General features: G+C 34.9%; 2 protein-coding genes across 3 annotated transcripts; one reads left to right on the top strand and one right to left on the bottom strand.

The window, feature by feature from the left end:
* Positions 1-655: 655 nt before the first annotated feature.
* Positions 656-2223, bottom strand: LOC107957783 (homeobox-leucine zipper protein ATHB-6). Its single transcript, XM_016893360.2, has 3 exons — positions 1766-2223; positions 1300-1673; positions 656-1208 (listed from the first exon to the last, which is right to left on the bottom strand). Exons 1-3 carry the CDS (start codon positions 1824-1826, stop codon positions 810-812), a joined length of 834 nt encoding a protein of 277 aa, XP_016748849.2. The 5' UTR covers positions 1827-2223; the 3' UTR covers positions 656-809.
* Positions 2224-6566: 4343 nt separating this feature from the next.
* Positions 6567-17457, top strand: LOC107957785 (isoamylase 3, chloroplastic). 2 transcript variants are annotated; one of them, XM_016893361.2, is made up of 24 exons: positions 6567-7119; positions 7428-7485; positions 7579-7647; positions 8070-8227; positions 8621-8714; positions 8868-9104; positions 9400-9504; positions 10110-10214; positions 10643-10777; positions 10909-10995; positions 11121-11178; positions 11945-12008; positions 12634-12733; positions 13081-13181; positions 13734-13785; positions 14814-14876; positions 15372-15461; positions 15576-15648; positions 15865-15944; positions 16179-16283; positions 16358-16456; positions 16540-16601; positions 16850-16958; positions 17193-17457. In XM_016893361.2, the coding sequence occupies exons 1-24, from the start codon at positions 7010-7012 to the stop codon at positions 17301-17303; spliced, it is 2325 nt and encodes a 774-aa protein (XP_016748850.2). In that variant the 5' UTR covers positions 6567-7009; the 3' UTR covers positions 17304-17457. The 2 variants fall into 2 exon arrangements, with proteins under 2 accessions (XP_016748850.2, XP_016748851.2); XM_016893362.2 differs by having other exon boundaries at positions 6967-7119; positions 7428-7480.
* Positions 17458-18720: the final 1263 nt, after the last annotated feature.

Raw genomic sequence — 18720 nt, 5'->3', positions numbered from 1 at the left:
CTATGGGTCAGGATCTACTTTTTACCAACCACATGGGGGAAAAAACAAAAGTGAAAGTAAAACATAAAAGACTGGACTAAAGAGGGTTTCTCCTTCGTTTTATACATACGAGGACAGGTTTTTACTTGGCTTTCTTAAATGGAAAACAGCTCTGGCCAGTCCTATTTTGTATTTTAACAATGGTCATTGGCACCAGCTTTTAAAAAAAAAAAATCACAAAAACTTTGAAAAAGGGCCATCTTTTATTTATTTCTACGTTCAAGAGCTTCCGGTTTTTAAGTCAAATCAGCGGCTGTCCCAAAAATGAAAAGAAAGGGAACTATTTGGTAGGACCAGCAAGGTTGGATTTTTCCAGTATCAGATATGGACATTGGCTGGCCGGCCTTTTGTGCCGCTGCTAATTCAATTTTCTAACACCCTTTAGCTGATTTTATTAATGAAAAAAAGTTTAAAGACTTGAAATTTCATTTTTTTGCAACTTGACTCAAGCTAAAGCACATGCAATTTAGAAGAGAAAATCTCCTATATGACATGAAATTAGCAGCTTATAGAGAGGCCACATTTTGAGATACCTACTTTCATTTGTTATTTATATTTATATAAATTTACAGCTGACATAGCGATGTCCAATGTCCATTGTTGAAGCATAAAGCCATAAACTAATTATCATATATATAAATTTAAAACAATATAGGAACACTAGTTGAGTCGAGTCGAGTCATAAAAAATCACAAAACTTTAGCTAGTTTTATTCCTTCTGCAAGAATTTTAAAAAGCTTTATGATTTTGGGGACTGCATTGTTTTTTTATCACTGCCCTGTGAAGTACCATTGAAGAGTTGGAGCTTGATCAACCGAGAAGAAATTGCAAGATTCCTCTGTGGTAAACACACATTGCTCTTCCACTTTCACTAACTGGGGCTGATACATGTTACCCAGAATCAAACTCGAGTCAAATGGCTGAAACCAGAGATGATTTGATGAATCTGAAGATGAAGAATACCCATTGAACTGAAATGAAGAAGATGATGATGGTGAAATTAGTAACTGAGCATTTTCATTGCTTTCTTCTTTGACAATCTCATTGGAATCATCATCGTTGTCGAAGAAACCTTGGTCTTTGACCTGCTGGGAAGATTTTGGAGAATCTTCTTTCACAGAGTGGCTGCTCTCTGAATTCTCTTCTAGCTTAGCTTTCAGTTCCCTCAACTGCAATTTAGCACCCAAAAAATCATATTAAGCTTCAAGAAATTTAACTTGTTAAAAAGATGGGATTTTATTAAACAATCTATTTCTATACCTCTGCAGTTAAAGCTTGTTTCTCTTGTTCAAGATTGTCGTAGTCAAGCTTAAGAGCACTATAATTGGCTTTAAGGACACCATAGTCTTTCTCCAGCTGCTTAGTCTTCCAACGAGCACGGCGGTTTTGGAACCAAATAGCTACTTGTCTCGGCTGAAGCCCTAATTCTTCAGCTAATTTCACCTTCCTCTCTGGCTCTAACTTGTTTTCCAATTCGAAATTCTTCTCCAAGGCCTTAACTTGATTCATGGATAATCGTCTTTTCTTCTCTGTAGTTTGATCAGCTTCTTCCAAGCTGTCTTCTTCTTCTAACCCATCTAACATCGCCTGGAACTCCCTGCTATAAATTTGCTTCTTCTTTGAATTCTTCTCCTCTAGATAAACCAAACCAACAATTTCAACTCAGTAACAAGTTATATTGAAGAATGTATGTATTTGAGTAATTATTGAATGCTTTTTGTGTTACCTTTTGGTGGAAAGATGGGATTCAAAGCATCCAGGGAACCTGAGCAAGTGAGCTGCTTCATGATTTAGGTGATTAAAGGAACTCTGTTTTTTGTGTTGGTGATGGAGGGCTCAAGTTTCAAGCAGGTTTGCTGTTTTTGGTCTCTTAATTTGGAGAGGCCCTAATTTACAAACAATACTAAATATTGAGCCACTGAAAGCTGACAACAATATGTTTGTACAAAAGAGAGAGACAGAGATGTTTCTTTCTTTTAATGATCCTCACTTCTCAACTTCAAGTACTTGGAAGAAAGAAATGAAGGCTAAATCATTGGCCTGCCAAGAATTTATAGAGAATTACAAGGAACAAACTTTCAAAAGAAAAAAAAAAAACTCTTTCTTAATTAAAGTTAAACTACAGTATTTAGAGACAGAGAGAGAATTCTGAAAGGAACCTGCTCCTTTGAGAGCTGTTATATAAAGGCATTAAGTTGATGTGAATTGGTGAAGTGATTTGAAAATTTTGACATCTAGTTGGAAAATTTCGTCCTTTTTCTTTATTTTTATTTAAAAAAGGTTGTGAATTTCACTTGTTTTTATGGACCATTTTAGTTTTTTATCTATAAATGGCTACATAAACATCCATGATAGAGCCCATCATAAGTGATCAACTGCACATGGGAGTTAGTTTGTAACTTATTCTTGGCAAAAATGCAGGCACATAAATAATATAGCCTACAAATATATATATATGTATATGTGTCTGTATATGTAAGGTTGTCATCTTGCCACATCCAACATTGCAAAATGAATTGGATCATTCGTTATTTTTATTATTCTCCCGTAAAAGAAAAGGGAATAGTAAGTAAATAAGACTAAACTGCCCCATAAGAAATCAAATCTAAAAATCCATTGAATTAACATGTGGCTATCTGGTTTTGCATAAACTAGCTGCCAAGCCTTAAATATGGAGGCTACTGCTTCTTCTATCATTATCTATTTTGGACATGTAATCTGATTGTCTGCAAGTTGCAACACACACTTGTCTCGTCTTTCATGGTGAACCATTACACTACACAAGTGTAAGCAGTGGATTCTATAGCAACCCAAACCTGGCTTTCAATATCATCTTCATGTGTATAAAAATGAAGGAATTATTATTTATTAGTAATAATATTTATATTTTTTGTTTTTTCAAATAATAGCATAAATTGCATTAGAATTATTATTATTTCTGGATCAAAGCCAGGGAAAAAGAAGAACAAAAAGTCCACACAGTCAGATTTCTATAGAAGATGATGGATTGATGACTTATTTAATTAAATAAGTAATTGTAAAGAGATAGGAGGGCTTTAGATGGGCGTAGCCGCCCCCTCCTACTCTCAAAGGTGTCAATGTCCCATTGGATTTTGGATTCTGGGATTTTCATCTCATCGGTTTGTACGGATGCTGCACTAATTTATATGGTTTTCTTTATCTTCTTTTCCTTAAAAGGAGTCCTGACTTTTGTAATGTCTTTCAAACCCATCATTGCTTTGCTTTTATTTTGCCTTGCATGTTGTGAAAGTGAATAATTATTTTATATATATATGTTGAACCTTCCTACAACGTTCCTAAATCATGTTTTCAGTAAGGGTTTTCACAATTTTTGTCTTTCTTGATTTATGAAACAACATTTTCTTTTTTGTTTCTTAAAAGACCTAATTACTTCATGAACAACTTGTGTAAGAAACAACTTCCCCTTGTGGAACAGTCCTCTTCTTTAAAGAGTCTTTTTAATAAGAGTACTTGTATTCTCAGATGAGACTGCTATTACCTCAATCAATAGCTTGTTGGTTATTTAAAAGAATTTCATTTTGGTTTGCAGGCCGTTTTGGTTTTTATATTTGCAACAAGTTTCCAAGCTCCCAAAAATGAAAAAACGATGCATTATCTACTTTATATGTCGACTTATTAAAAGAAGCTAATACATTAATAATTAAGCTTTTTTTTAAAACTATTTCAAAGATGAAGAAAAGAAAAATGTCAATGCTCACCGACCTTTCTGTAGTAGTAAATAACAGCTAATTTGAGAATTTGACACATGTAAAGTTTGAAACAGGTTGGTAGTCAAGCTCAAAATCAATACCCCCTCACCAGCCACCACCATTGCTATCAGTCCTAAAAAGCTTAAAGCTGAACAACTTAGTTAAAGACAGGGTATGGTGGATGCATACTTCTCAAAGATCTTCATTGATTACAGGGTATCCAATTTAGGAGCCAAAAATAAGCAATGGGATAAACTACTTTTTTGTGGGCACATTACATATCACTTTATTTCAGCTCCAAGGGGGAGGATCATGGCAATGCCAGGATCTTAGCAGTTGCAGTCCAAATCTCAAATTGATGATCACTCCACCATCAATTTAAGAAGTGTATCTGTTCACATGGCATTTCTAGGAACTTTGTTTATCAGTGTATTTTTCTGAAAGGAGCTTTGCTTAGCTAAATGGGTAGAATCGGATATCTCAAAACTGTGGCTAACAGACAAAACTTTCATGTACTATTTATGATTTCTAATTCTAGAAAGGAAAGTGCTGGCATGCTTTAGTTTCGTGTAAGGCACAAAGACACTAATCCCTACAATAAAGATAAACATATGAACAAAGTCGTAATTAAATGGGTAAATAAAGATAAGGATTTGAAAAAATGGGGGATTCTCTGGTAGGTAGGGCTAGAGCCTTAATTGAGTAGTGCCATACTGCCCTTTTACATGGGCAAGGTAAAGAAGAAAGAAGTGGGGTTTAGGTTTTCAGGACAATTAATGACTTTCACAAACCCTATAGGGGAGAGGGAAAGCAGCTTTTGCTTTATGCTTTATTTCTTAATTCTTAGACATGTCCAAAAGGATAGGTGAGGGAAGAAGTGACCTAGAGAATCTTTCTTGACTTCCTGCGCTTTAATCTAATCATATGATATATATAATATATAGATTGATGTTTTTATGGATTGAGACATATATTTGCTTAAGTATATTACAAAAGGGTGTGCATAATTGCTTCAAAAAGTGTTTGTGAACTATTGAAAAAAAGAAAAAGAAAAAAAGTGTTGTGAACATGGCAGAGTTCACACTTTTTCGGGTGTATGTTTTTCAAAGTTTCGAATTAAAAAAAATGAAAAGAAAAAACGACATTGTTTTACTCAAAAGATCTGTGCCTTACAACTGGAAAAGTTTCCTCCCTGTATTTTTCCATATTCCAGATTTCTTTTTCACTTTGCTGGGTGTTGGCTTATCAGCAATGTGCATTTCAAGAAAGGGACAATGAAGCTCGGATTTTGCTCAACTGGGGTTAAAGGTGTATTTGTACCATTCCCCCCCCCCCGGTTATGTACTATGGCTATCCTAAGTGCATATATAATCAAAATGAAAACAACAATAGAGTATCACAATTCTTGCACCCGTTTTCTTGGTGGAAACAACTGTCGTATTTTGGCAAGTGAGCCATCAATTACATAAAGTATATCATTTTCATGGGGTTTAATTGATAAATTCATGGTAACCTATGCTATGATTATGATGGCCATTCACATCACGAAACATGACGACCTGCATTATTGGGTATTAATAGTTAACATCAACAGAAAAAACAAAGATAAATCAGCACAAGTTTCAACAGTAATGAGTACGGTCATTGAAAGGAATGCGAGTTGAGAAAACTGACTCACTCACGCCACTGCCATTTTAGAGTTAGGGATGGCTAATGTAATAGGCAAGGAAGCAAACAAAGACAAGCAAACCATATGGATTGGAGTTTATGAAACCCTGGAAAGAAGCAGAGTAAACTTCGGTTCCAGAAAGGAAAGCCAAGAGTCAAAGCTAGAACCACCAATCAGGCCTGAGGGGGGCCACTAGCCAATCAACTTTATCTGCTCCGACTCATCGCATGTAAAGGAGCATATTAGTTCGCCTTTTTTTATTTTCTTCTTTTTCCCCTCAATCAAACAACGAATAAATCAGTTTCCTGTTCCCAGCTTTTGCACCACTGTTTATTATATTAGTTTCCTTTTGTAAATATTAAGTCAAAGATTCAAAATTATGAAGATTAGCAACGTGCCACCGGCCAAAGTGAATCAACTTTGACGCAACGAAGGTGTCGTGAAACATGACGTGAAAGGGATTTGCAACTAGGCCCATTTGAGGGATAGTTCCTTTACTTGGGAAACTGCAACACAACAAAGTATTCATATAGTCCAAGGGCCATAATGTAGGCTTGGTAAATATATTTATTTGTATATAAATTAAGCCATGCTGGGAAGTTCGAGCAGCTTGCTAGGGTGTTGTAGCAGTTACGGAGAACCATAATCTCAATGCTTGTCAACCAAGCAACCGGGATAATAAATCATTAATAAAAAAAATGGAACAATTACCATCCAAGTGTCAAAAAATTTAACAAATACATGCCTTGGTACCAGTTTTTTGCCTTGAAAACTCAATTCGTAATTAATGCTTTTGAAACTACAATTTCTATATTAGCTTCTACCACATGGAGCTCTATGATAAAATTAAAAACAATGATGGCTAAATAAAGCAATTTCTGTTTTATGATTGTGGGTCGCAGTTTAGCATGAGATTTTACTTCAAAAATGAAGAATAAGAGGCAAATTGTGAATATTGGGCCTAAGAGTTGGGTATGGATCCATCGATCAATCTACATGCTTCGGCTGACAAGACCTTAACCTCACCAAAAAAATCATGTCAGGGTGCTTAAGGAGAGATATTTTGAAAGATAAAGATAGCTAGATCCAAGGATTTCATGATTTCAATGAATGAATGAATGATATTCTAAGCAAGCTTGCATTAGCAAAAAGAAATAAAAATAAAAAGCACACGTGTAACTTCGCATGAAAGTTTCCATGGAATACTCGCGCTTCCGTTCACGTGGCAGACCAGACTACCCCGCTTCCATATTCAGTACTCTCTCCAAACCTTAATCAGTCTTCACTGATCTCTCGTCTCTCCCCTATCCAATCCCCATAGATTATTATTGCTGCTGCTTAACACAGAGGAATAAGGAAGGCTCACTCACTCCGAGCTGTTTCTTTTCTGCTTCGCTATTTCTCTCTCTCTCTCCCTCCCTCCCTTTTTTTTTTTTTTAATATTGGAATCCTTATTGAACTTCTGGTCTGGGGTTAGGATCAAGTATCTCATCCATTCCATGTTTGGTCTTTTCGTTACCCAAAGGAAAAGAGAAGAATAAGATAAGGATAGAAATATAGGAAAGCAAAGATGCTACACTCATCTTTTATATCCAAATCAAATGGTACCAAGTTTCCTTCCTTCGCTTCCGCAAATGCAACCCTTTCTTCCTTCCGAGCTTCTTCTCATTTTCAAATGGGGTATGCTCCTTTTTTTAAATGCATACGTTGGTGTTTTCTGATATATATTATTTCTCAGGTCTTGGGGTTAAACAGGAAAAAGTTAATATGGATGGGTTCAATTTTTATATACTGTTAAGCTCTTGTAATTAAAAAAAAGGTGAAAAAGTTTCGATCGGGTCTCAATTGGGAGAATTTCATATTATTATTTCGGTAAATTATTAAGGGTAGCTAGTGAAAATGGTGTATATTGAAATGGGATGTCTTGTTTTGCGTTTTTTAAGCAGTTAGTTTGGGTAATTTATTGACCTATGATAGTGATACTTTAGATTGAAGTGGAGTAAAATTGCATTCAGTAGCAGCAGCGGGCAACGACTTTCAAGTAAGGCATGTCTATGCTTATAATGATGTCATAGAAATTTCCAATTTGAATAAAAAAAAAGAGGGGCAATGTGATTGAGTGTTTGGGCATATTGCAAGGCAAGGAGCCGTGTCAAGCATAGGACAGCAAACGTCTACGGGCGTCAGGCAAGAGAACGTGTACTTGAGGTATCTTAATCTCCTGAATTTGTTTCTCTTTCATTAAGTTTGTTCTGCAATATTGAAATGTGGGACTTATAAGGGACTAGGGAGGTAAATGAAGTTGACCTTACTCTTCTGTTTCTCTTACTCACGTTTAAGATGTAAACTTGCATGGATAGTGCATGATGTGTGGCCGCATGTCATCTTGATAGTAAATTGCAAAAATCCTTACTTGCTCCATGCAACTGCTTTTTATTAGTAGCTTAGCCAAAAAAAAAAAGCCCTGCTATTATTAGTACTGTCTTTTATTATGCTCACTTCTTTTGCATTTTTTTTCTAAGTTTGCTTGTTTTGCAAATATGATACTGGTCCTGACTAAGAAGCAATGTATGTATACTAACACTATTTATTGATCTAAACCATTATTTATTCACTCTCTGCAATTTCAGGAAGAGGCCTCTGAAATGGCAGAAGCCACACCATCCTTTAAAATTTTTCCAGGTCAGGCATTTCCATTAGGTGCATCAGAAGTTGATAATGGGATCAATTTTGCCATTTTTTCACAGCATGCGACTGCAGTTACACTTTGCTTATCACTTCCCCAGAGGTGACAATACTGCCTCTTTTCGCTTTATACATTATATTATCTGTGTACTTATTCTTCTGGGATAAGTTAACCTGATTCATTGTTTTCATTTTGTCTGTTTTTAATTAAATTACTTTGTGAGCTTATGTAAACTTATTATCCTCTTGCGTGGACTTCATGTCATTTTATTCTATTTTATCATACATGTAAAATTGATTTCTCATGACTGGCTTTTTTTGTTCTCCTAAATAGGAAAGATACACGAAAAAATATGTTCAGATATTTGTTTGTTCACACAACTTTTCTGGCATACTTCCAGGAAATGTGTATAAAAGCTTGCTCTTCCTTTATATTTGTAGTGTTTGTCAATATTGTTGATGATGAGTAATTCATTGTTGTGGTAATGTATATCAGGGGAGAACTTGACATGCTGGCTGGTGGAATGATCGAATTTTCTTTGGACCCTAATCTCAACAAAACTGGAGATATTTGGCACATATGCATTGAGGTAGTATTTCTAACAAGATTCTTGAAATAATTTCTTTGTCTCTGAATTAGAATCAACTTCTCTTATTTCATTGTCTTTAATATGCATACTTGAACAGTGGAAGCAACTCTTTAATTTTCTTGCCATGATGTAGTCTGATTTCTGGATGTGTAGGATTTGCCTCGGAGCAATGTCCTCTATGGTTATCGCATTGATGGTCCCAAAGATTGGGACAAAGGGCATCGGTTTGACAGCAACAATGTTCTTATAGATCCTTATGCAAAGCTAGTAGAAGGTCGTCGAAATTTTGGAGATGCAAAGCATAAATTATCAAAATTTCTTGGAACATACGATTTTGATAGCTTGCCTTTTGACTGGGGAGAAGACTACAAGCTCCCAAATATCCCCGAGGTATGGGCAAGAAAGTTTGTTTTTGTGGCCCACAGCCAATTCTCCTATTGGGTAGATCAGTCACTCGTTTGTTTGTTGTTTCTTTCTTTCTCACGTTTTGCAACTTTTGTTTGATGCATATCTGAATTAAATTTATCTCTTATATCTTGTACATGGATCCCATGCTACTTATGCCACATATTAAGTTCTCCTCAAGTTCTATTTTTTTGTTTAGAATCAAAGTCATTTTGTGGTTCATCTTATCTGTGAATATTTCTGCAGCTCAATTTTTATGACACTTTCCACTTGATTGCAGAGAGATCTTGTCGTATATGAAATGAATGTTCGTGCATTTACAGCTGACGAATCTAGTTGCTTGGATCAAGATATACGGGGCACTTATGCTGGTCTGATAGAGAAGGTATTGATTTATTGCATTATGCTCTATCACATTTTAAGAAATTGCTATTTGGATAATGCATTAGTTACAAGATTTAATAGTGCTTTCAGTTTCCATTTTAACATAATTAAGCCATGGTGATGTGTGGAATTCAATCTTAACTCTGTGACTGATAACCGACAGTTGAACATATGACTTAGATACTTATCATTGACACAAACACAGGTTTTGGTTTAAGACATGGGCATTAGGGTTAGGGCATCCTGAAAGGATGGATTTGCAATGCTTGTAACATCAGTTCTTCTCTTCCTTGAATGAAGAGCAACTTTTTTATGCAAACTAATTAAGTTGTCCCTATTAATCTTAGCAAGATAATATATGCACTAAGAAGCATGAGAATGGTTGGGGAGAATGAAATCATAGTTTTATGTTGTTATCTCTAGAGAACTGCCATGTGCTCCATATGACAATCAGCATGCTAAAGGAAATTTTGTTAGAGTAACTTCTTTCATTCTGCATGGAAGTCTTATTCCAGAGAGTTGATTACATATTTGTGTCTGTAGAGAAATGATTGGACTCTTTTCAAATATTTATCTGACAGTTTTTTTGTTGAATTTTCTTTAAAGATCCCACACCTTCTAGAACTTGGAATCAATGCAGTGGAGTTGCTTCCTGTCTTTGAGTTTGACGAGTTCGAGTTTCAAAGGCGCCCCAATCCCAGAGATCACATGGTAACTAGAATATTCAATAAGCACGCACACTTTTTTTGGGTCTCAAAACGTATTTAATGTTACTAACTTCCCTGCTCTTTTCACCGTTGCTCAGTTTGTAATCAATTTATAAGTTGGTATATATTTTGCACTGAACTTGAAAGTTTAGGTTCTATTTATAGTTTGAAGTAGTTGATCCCACCTTGTGGATAGTGTTCATAGGATTCCAACTACTTAATGAAATGCCAAACCCATTAATAACATGTTACAACAGTTTGTGATTATCTGGATTAATTTTCTGGGACCAAGGTCTTATAGTGTGCTCTTTTGTCACACCTGCTCTGTTACAGTGTCCCTATTTAAAAATAAATTAAATAATTTGTATATGTTAATTGCAGTGAAATTTTAATAACACTGAGAATCCTGTTTGTTTTATTTTTTAATTTAAGATCAATACATGGGGTTACTCGACGATAAATTTCTTTGCTCCTATGAGTCGTTATGGTAGTGGTGGTGGAGGAGCTGTTAGTGCTTCTCGGGAGTTCAAAGAAATGGTTAAAGCCTTGCATGGGGCTGGAATTGAGGTAACTGTCTTTTATCACTATGGTTAGTAGACTACATAATGTACAATTGGTGATAATTTCCTTCTTCTTGTTCCATTGCAAGTATGAAATATGCTTATTGTTGTGTTTCTTGACTTTTTATTTTCCTGCAGGTGATTTTGGATGTTGTTTATAATCACACTAATGAAGCTGATGATAAGCATCCTTATACCACTTCATTTCGTGGCATAGATAACAAGGTGGTTTTTCTTTTTTCTCTTTTCCCCCATAACTGTAGTAAGGCATTTCAGCATTAGAAATCATGTTCCTCATTGATGCAACATATATCCCTCACAGGTGTTGTATCCTACTAATTCATTTGCAGGTTTATTACATGGTGGACTTAAACAACGAAGGTCAACTGCTAAACTTCTCTGGCTGTGGTAATCTGAGTTTCCTACTTGGCTTTTTTCGCGGTTTTCCTGTTGAATCTGTTCCATTATTCTTTTTCTAGATGTAGAACAATTGACTCACAAATTTCTTCCCTAAAAAGGCTATTCCCTTGCAGATGTGTAAAAGTAACTCATTGCTAGTCTCTTGTTAGAATATCAAGACTGCTTTTGAGATTGTTTTGTTTGCTGACTTACTTCTCAGAATCTTATATCTTCTCTTTCCAGGTCTACATAGCTATTGATATGATCTCTGCCTGCTTTGATAATTATAAAGATAATTCCCATCTTAAGACACTCGAATTTAGAAAGAAACTACCATCATTTTGTCTGATTAAGAATTTAGCATCTTTCTTCAACTTTCATCTTATGTTTCTGTTTCTGATCTGTTGTTGTGATGCTACTGAAGTCAAGATCTTGCTGTTTGCATAAGTTTGGTGCAGAGTATGACCCGAGGCATGTCTTTTGATATTGTCTTCTCTGTGATGAAGATGTAAAATATTTCAACATTTGGATCACTTTATTCATCTTTCATAGATATAGTGGTTTAGCTCAGGCATTAGTTTTACATCTAGCTTCTTTTTCTGGTGTTTAAAATCTCATGAATCAATTCCTGGGCAGTTAAGAATTCGTCTAAAACAATTATTTCACAGAGTGCAAAACAGGCTGAATTTGGGATCTATATTATTTTTTTACGAAGATTTATAATTTCCTCTATCTAATATAAAGATTTTTGAGATGCAAACTTGGTGTTATTCAGGGAATACATTCAACTGCAATCATCCTGTTGTCATGGAGCTCATACTTGACAGCTTAAGAAACTGGTATGGATACAAATCCTATAGGAACTCACGCCTTTTTCTGCTAATAGCATAGATATTTTCTTTTTAGTTAAAGCAATTCAAACCCTTTTTTTTTTTTTTTGGTTTTAACATCCTGTCCTGAATTGTTTTCTTTCATTCCTTCTTTCCCTTTTTTTTTTTATGTGTGTGCTGAGTTGTTCGTTAAATTGTTAGTCCTGTTTTATTATTGTTTCATGTACAAATAATTTGAGATGTAGTGCTGTTGTGGTTTTCCTTTTGACTGGAATTACTACTAACTCAAGAGAGTTTAAATGGGCTTTAGCATACACACTTAGTTCTGCAGTTGGATAATTTTCAACTCAAGAAGGAAAAACAGAATTGGCTTAACTGAATTGTGATACACTTTTGATCAGTTGGATAATCTGTATTTAAGTCAGTCAACATACTTAATTACACCTGGGGAATGATCAATAATGTTCAACATTTTATTTTTCTTACCTTTTATGCGTGTGTATTATCTTTGAACCAACAAGATTCAGTCTTTCAAGAGTTTCTTACTGGACACCCAAAAAACCTAATATATGGTGAAACCAACAATTTTTTATTGGCTGACATGTTTCCTATTCTTTGCTATTACCAAATGTAGGGTTGTTGAATATCACATAGATGGATTTCGGTTTGACCTTGCTAGTGTGCTTTGTCGAGGCACAGATGGTTCTCCTCTTGGTGCTCCTCCACTTATCAGGGTAGGTGGCTTAAATGCCTTTTCACTATAAATTGCTACACGCAGCATATCTGCATTATTCAAAGTACAGTGGTTTAAAGTCCCTTTTGATCTAACATGGTACGATAACAGGGCAAAATACTATTATGGTTTAACAGCCAGATCTACTGAGGATATTTTTTGTTAGGTTTATTCTCCTATTCTAAAAGATTATAATGAAAGCATTGCTAAAGTTTTTGCTCTCAATTTTTTTATTCTTAAGAATTTTGCCTTTTCCATTTTTTTCTTTTTGTTGGGGTTGAAGGGGGGGGGGAACTCTCAAGTTGCTGTTTCCTTTTGTGAGTTGTCGACTCATTCTTTATGAACCAGGCTATTGCAAAAGATGCTACCTTATCAAGGTGCAAAATTATTGCTGAACCTTGGGATTGTGGAGGGCTCTATCTTGTTGGCAGTTTTCCTAACTGGGACAGGTAGTTTGCTTAAAAAAAACATTTGATCTTCATTCTGTTTGTTTAAGGAGCTAGAGCATTTAGAGCACGTAAGACCAGCTCTAGCTGAAATTACTTCTTCACTATTTCATTGTCAAATAATACTTTTAACTTGTAAGTGCAGTCATTGTTACTAACCTCCCTAGTTTGCAGTAAATCTAGTTATAGAAACCTCGAGGGAGGAGTGTTTTCTTTTGATTTTTGAACTTTGAGAAAGATACATGCAATTTTGGCATTTTCCTTACTTTTCTATGTAAGATTTCTTTATTTTTTGCCATTGTATATGTCAGTGAGGATAGCATCACTTGGTTTTCTTTGGATATAAAAAGATTTTTATGGCTTGCCTGTAGCTCTTGGTTTTCTTTTCTGGAGTCTGCACTTATTATCTCCTAGTTGGATGATTGTGTGATTAATCATAGGTTTCCACCTCTAGCTTTCTACTTCAAATAGTTCTTTTTTTCTTCCTGGAAAATTTCACTTCTAAGATCACAGTGCACCTTTCCTCCTCTATGACTTTCAAATTCTTCTTTGCAGGTGGGCTGAGTGGAATGGGAAGTACCGTGATGATCTAAGAAGATTTATAAAGGTAGCACCATATGGAACAAATATTTTGTTACATGAACATACAAGTAATTCACATTGATTCGGGTTTAACTTCAGAGTGAACACAGAGTCAATGGGAAACTAAGAGAACATTGACCCATAGGTTGTGATTGAAAGGGATCTTTTACTCTTATCCAATGGATTGACTGGTTGGCTATGCATAAAAGGATTCTAGCCGTATTAAGTTTATTTTAATGACATTGAAAGACCAGTGCAGTCTGAGGCACGCTAAAGGAGCAGGGATGAGCATAATCCTGAGGTGCAAGGTGCAAACCAAGGATTCACATGTATGAACTGTGAAGCAAAGAATGAACTAAGGAAACATAGATCACTCTATTAAACTTTAAGCATTAACTCTCCTCAAGTACCTAGTATTCGACAAATCCCAAATGCTATTAAATGGCACTGTAGGCTTCTGCTGTTCCATCTTTGATAAGAGGTTATGCATAGACCATTCAACCTTTTCATTTTAAAGATACATAATTTTTGTCTTTTTTGTCGGTTGAATGTAACAATAGAAACAGTAAACTTTAAGAAAAGATGAGCAAACTTAACTGAGTTAGGTTTTTTGCTCCATTTGCCTCTGAATAAAGGTACCTCGCCTTGGGGGTTGAGGTCTGGTGGTGGTGGTGATGGTTGGAGTGAGGCACTTGCTAGATTGTCTTGCTTCTTAGCACTTGGAGTTTCTCCTTGGCTACGCTGCACTGGAAGGTGCTTGTTGCTTCAGAATCCCTAGTTCATCATCAAAGAAATTTTAACATAAGCATTATATAAGAATATATGTAGTATTTAACTTTTATCAACTGCTTGAGATTGTATGTTGGGTTTTCCAGTTTTGTACTTTATTAAACAAGTAGGAATGTATTGAGTTCAATTTTTGATACTCTAAACTATTATTTTACATGATGCTGAAATTATCTTTTCAGGCCCTGATGGGTTCAAATTATCCTTTCTTATTTATGATATGACGATCTCTGTTTGGTATCTAATTATGAACTTTCCTTAATTTAGGGCGATCCTGGTATGAAAGGAGCATTTGCAACTCGTGTCTCCGGATCTGCTGACCTCTACCGTGTAAGTGTTATTTGTTCAGTGATATTAGTACTTGTAAATTAGCACTCTAAATGCTAAAATCAAGGAAAATCATAGCTGTCTAACTAGCATTTGCGCTTTTTATGCCCCAATTCTCGTGTTTAAATATTATTAACTACTAAGCTTGGAGAGTATAGATGAAAATTTAGAAATGCTAAACAGAATCCCAGCCACATTTTCAGTCCAAATTTTCAAATTATGAAGCTGTTGTTGCATGGTTTGGTTTTGGTCTGCGTATCATTCCTAGACATTAATGTGGGACAAAAAGAAGGCACTTGAAGCATTTAATTGTTTAAGATGTTATTAAATTGCTTTTTGTTATAATTTATGTGTTATATTGTAATTGATCATATTTGGTATTTGTAGTTATTTTGGGAGTATTTTACGTGCTCTTAGTTGTAAATTTGACTTGATACACTCACCTTTAACTTCTTCCATTTTAATGGTTGTAAAACATATTTTTGGCTCATTCTACAGAAAAATAAACGCAAGCCATACCATAGTGTTAATTTTGTCATTGCACATGATGGCTTCACCCTCCGTGATCTTGTTTCATACAATTTTAAGGTATATGATGTCCAGTGCATCCATTAAAGTGATTCCTTTGTGTGTGTGTGTGTGTTTCCTTTTTTTTTGGGGGGGGGGGGTTGAAGTATTTGCACTTACTGCTTGTTTTGACAGCACAATGAAGCCAATGGAGAAGGTGGAAATGATGGAAGCAATGACAACTTTAGTTGGAATTGCGGGTTTGAAGGTATGTAAAAAAATGTTTTTTTCCCCCTTCGAAATTGTTTTTTATTCTTTCTCTAAACATGCATAATGATACTTTTGGACTATCTTAGTGGCTTTAGCTTGTTTCCTTTCATTTCTTTGCATGGTTTGAGTCTCCAGTTAAGTGAATATGTTCAATTGTATCATTTTATTAAAATTTGTTCCATCTGAACTCCTTTTTCCTGTATTTCTTTGATAGGAGAAACTGACAATGTTGATATTATTGCCCTGCGTTTCCGGCAAATGAAAAACTTCCATTTGGCATTGATGGTATCACAGGTAGAGACATTAGACACTAATTTTGCACGTCATATGCTTCATGGAGTGAGAGGTCTCGAGAGGTCTCGAGAGGTCCTGGAACCGTCCCCTTTGATACCCCCAACCATCTGTTTAAACACTGTCTATTTTGTGTATCTATAAGCTCTGTTGATTTTTGCTCTTAGATTTCTATTATTTGCTTTATACTGCGATTGAACTTGTAGAAACTATAATCATTGAGTGCATCATTATTAGGGAGTTCCTATGATGCTAATGGGAGATGAATATGGGCATACACGATACGGGAATAACAACAGTTACGGGCATGATACTGCTCTTAATAATTTCCAGTGGCAACAGGTTAAAATTTATCATTTTTAAATAACTTTGATCTATATAGTACGTGCTTGATGGTTTTATTTATGTTGAAACAGTTGAATGCAAGGAAGAGTGACCACTTCAGGTTTTTCTCTGAGGTGATACACTATCGGCAAAAGCATCGAGTATTTTCCCATGAGAATTTTCTCGACAGAGTACTTTTCTTTACACTTGTCTTGGTGAAACTACGTTGTGCTTTGACATCCTCTGAAGTTCAATAGGTGCTTTATGTGTGCAGAGTGATGTGACTTGGCATGAGGATAACTGGGACAACCCAGACAGCAAATTCCTCGCATTTACGTAAGAAATTTACATGTCTCTTAATAGGTTGTTGATATTTCCTAGTCATTTGTGATTTAAGTAATGTGTTGGCATTACCCACCACGTTCCTTGTATATCCACATTTGGCTTCATCGACTGATTATGTTGTTCAGAAACAACAATTTTGTTTGCTTTATCATGCGCTTTATCTATCCCATGACCGTAAATATTCTTGTGGGCTCCGATGTGCCTTTATGTGTGTGCATGACTGATTTCTTTTCTTGCAGGCTTCATGACAAAGGTGGTGGAGAAATCTATCTGGCATTCAATGCTCATGACTTTTTCGTTAAAGTTTCTATACCGCCGGCACCACCAAAGAGGCGTTGGTTCCGTGTGGTTAGTCTCAAACTACCTGATTCTGTTCACTTGGCACTTTTTAGTGATCTATGATTCCACCAATACACTTTCACAGGAAATGAAGATTTTATTAGCATTATTAACTGCAATTTTCCATATTATAAAAGCTACAAAGCCTGTTTGGGAATAAGCATGCTTTGATTGTTAATATAGAAAGAGTGTTGTGTTGTTGATAGCTTGAACTGAGATTAGGAATGGATATTGAAACTGCAGGTGGACACCAATCTTGCGTCGCCGGATGATTTTGTGGGTGAAGGAGTCCCTGGAATTGGCAGCACCTATAATGTGGCTCCATACTCTTCCATTCTTCTTGAAGCTAAATAATTATGAGCTGACCTGAACCCCTTGGACTTTGGATTAGAAGACGATCAGATTTGTTATCCTATTTGCAAAGCTTTGTTAAATCTTCTTAAAAGTTGAAACTTTTTAGCAAATGTGAAAACTAATATAATCAAGCGATAAATAGTTCGTTTTCATATTTACATCTTCACATTTTATTTGATTAATTAGAATGCGTTGTACATGATTAAAATTGTAAGTGCTTCAAAAATATAATATTTTACAATAATAAATGTATCAAAATGTAATATAATTAATAATTAATAATGAAATTCAATTTTCTTTTTTCCTCTTTTAACTATCGCTTCAACATTAATGCATCTATTTTGTAGTAGTTACTTTATAGCCGCAATTTTTTGTTTTATATTATTAAAATATCAGTAACTTAAAATTAAATAATTTAGGTAATGGTGAAATACGGCGGTGGATATCAATATATATATAGTGGTATAAAGTTTGATTTTTGTATTTAATAAAATACTTTTTAATGTTCAAATTTAATGGTAAATATAAAATATAATTTAAATATCAACAATTACAGCTTTAGGATTCAAATTCAGTAAGATGTCTATAATTACTTCTTTTAATCATTTATTGGTAAAAAAAAGGGTAAATTATATAAAAAATTATCTTAAAATAACATTATTTTTATTTTAATCATTTAATTTTTTATCAATTTAGTCATTTTAATTAAGATAATTGAGTAAATTTAGTAAATCTATTAATTAATCATTGATGTAGCATTTTCTTTTCAACTTTCTTGACTAAAGCTAGCTTATAATTAGCTTTATTTGTTTATTTGCTGTCATTCTCCGAAGCTTCTGTCCGCTTTCGCCCTCCCAAAACAACTCGTCATTTCTTTCCCCTCGCTCAACTTCTTCTTAGTCACACAGCACCCAAACCCTTCTGCCCCAGAATGTCCGTCACATCATTGATTTTCCTGATTGACTCCATCTCCTTAACCACTCAACTCGGTCAACCTGTCCAAGTCCTAACCGCCCTGTATACCGTAGCAAGAATAGCTCTTGAAAAGGTTTTGCTGTCAACTTCATTTGCACCAGTAAGCCATACATGTTTTTTGCTATGTGCATAATCATGATTAGGGATGGATCCAAGGGAGGTGTGGGGGCAGTCGCCCTCCTTTGAAATTTTTAAAATTTTGAATTTTATATATAATTTATCATGTATTGTAAATTTGGTGTCTACATCGTATAATATTCGTCCTCTTGACCAAATTATATTTCTTATAAGTCGCCCCTTAAGTCATAAGGTTATACTTTACATTAACAAAGTTACAGTTTTTAATTATATAACTTTAATAATAATCCAATATTAATATATTATGAGCCTTGAAAGATTAAATTTAAAGGCCCAATATGGACTTCAAAATCAAATTCCAGAA

The sequence above is a fragment of the Gossypium hirsutum genome, chromosome A05, assembly GCF_007990345.1.
Source record: "Gossypium hirsutum isolate 1008001.06 chromosome A05, Gossypium_hirsutum_v2.1, whole genome shotgun sequence".
In the NCBI taxonomy this organism is placed as follows: Eukaryota; Viridiplantae; Streptophyta; class Magnoliopsida; order Malvales; family Malvaceae; genus Gossypium; species Gossypium hirsutum.
The sequence above is the reverse complement of the archived record's forward strand: the minus strand, read 5'-3'. Positions and strand labels throughout refer to the sequence as shown.

What these genes read in the sequence shown, in the direction of transcription:
- LOC107957783 (XM_016893360.2), bottom strand. Translation starts at nt 1,826, where the DNA reads ATGAAGCAGCTCACTTGCTCAGGTTCCCTGGATGCTTTGAATCCCATC. An exon ending in TCCCATCTTTCCACCAAAAG is followed by an intron (nt 1,674 to 1,765) that starts GTAACACAAAAA and finishes TGGTTTATCTAG; the next exon opens with AGGAGAAGAATTCAAAGAAG. An exon ending in AACAAGCTTTAACTGCAGAG is followed by an intron (nt 1,209 to 1,299) that starts GTATAGAAATAG and finishes GCTAAATTGCAG; the next exon opens with TTGAGGGAACTGAAAGCTAA.
- LOC107957785 (XM_016893361.2), top strand. Translation starts at nt 7,010, where the DNA reads ATGCTACACTCATCTTTTATATCCAAATCAAATGGTACCAAGTTTCCT. An exon ending in ATGCTGGTCTGATAGAGAAG is followed by an intron (nt 9,505 to 10,109) that starts GTATTGATTTAT and finishes TTTTCTTTAAAG; the next exon opens with ATCCCACACCTTCTAGAACT. An exon ending in GCTAAACTTCTCTGGCTGTG is followed by an intron (nt 11,179 to 11,944) that starts GTAATCTGAGTT and finishes GGTGTTATTCAG; the next exon opens with GGAATACATTCAACTGCAAT.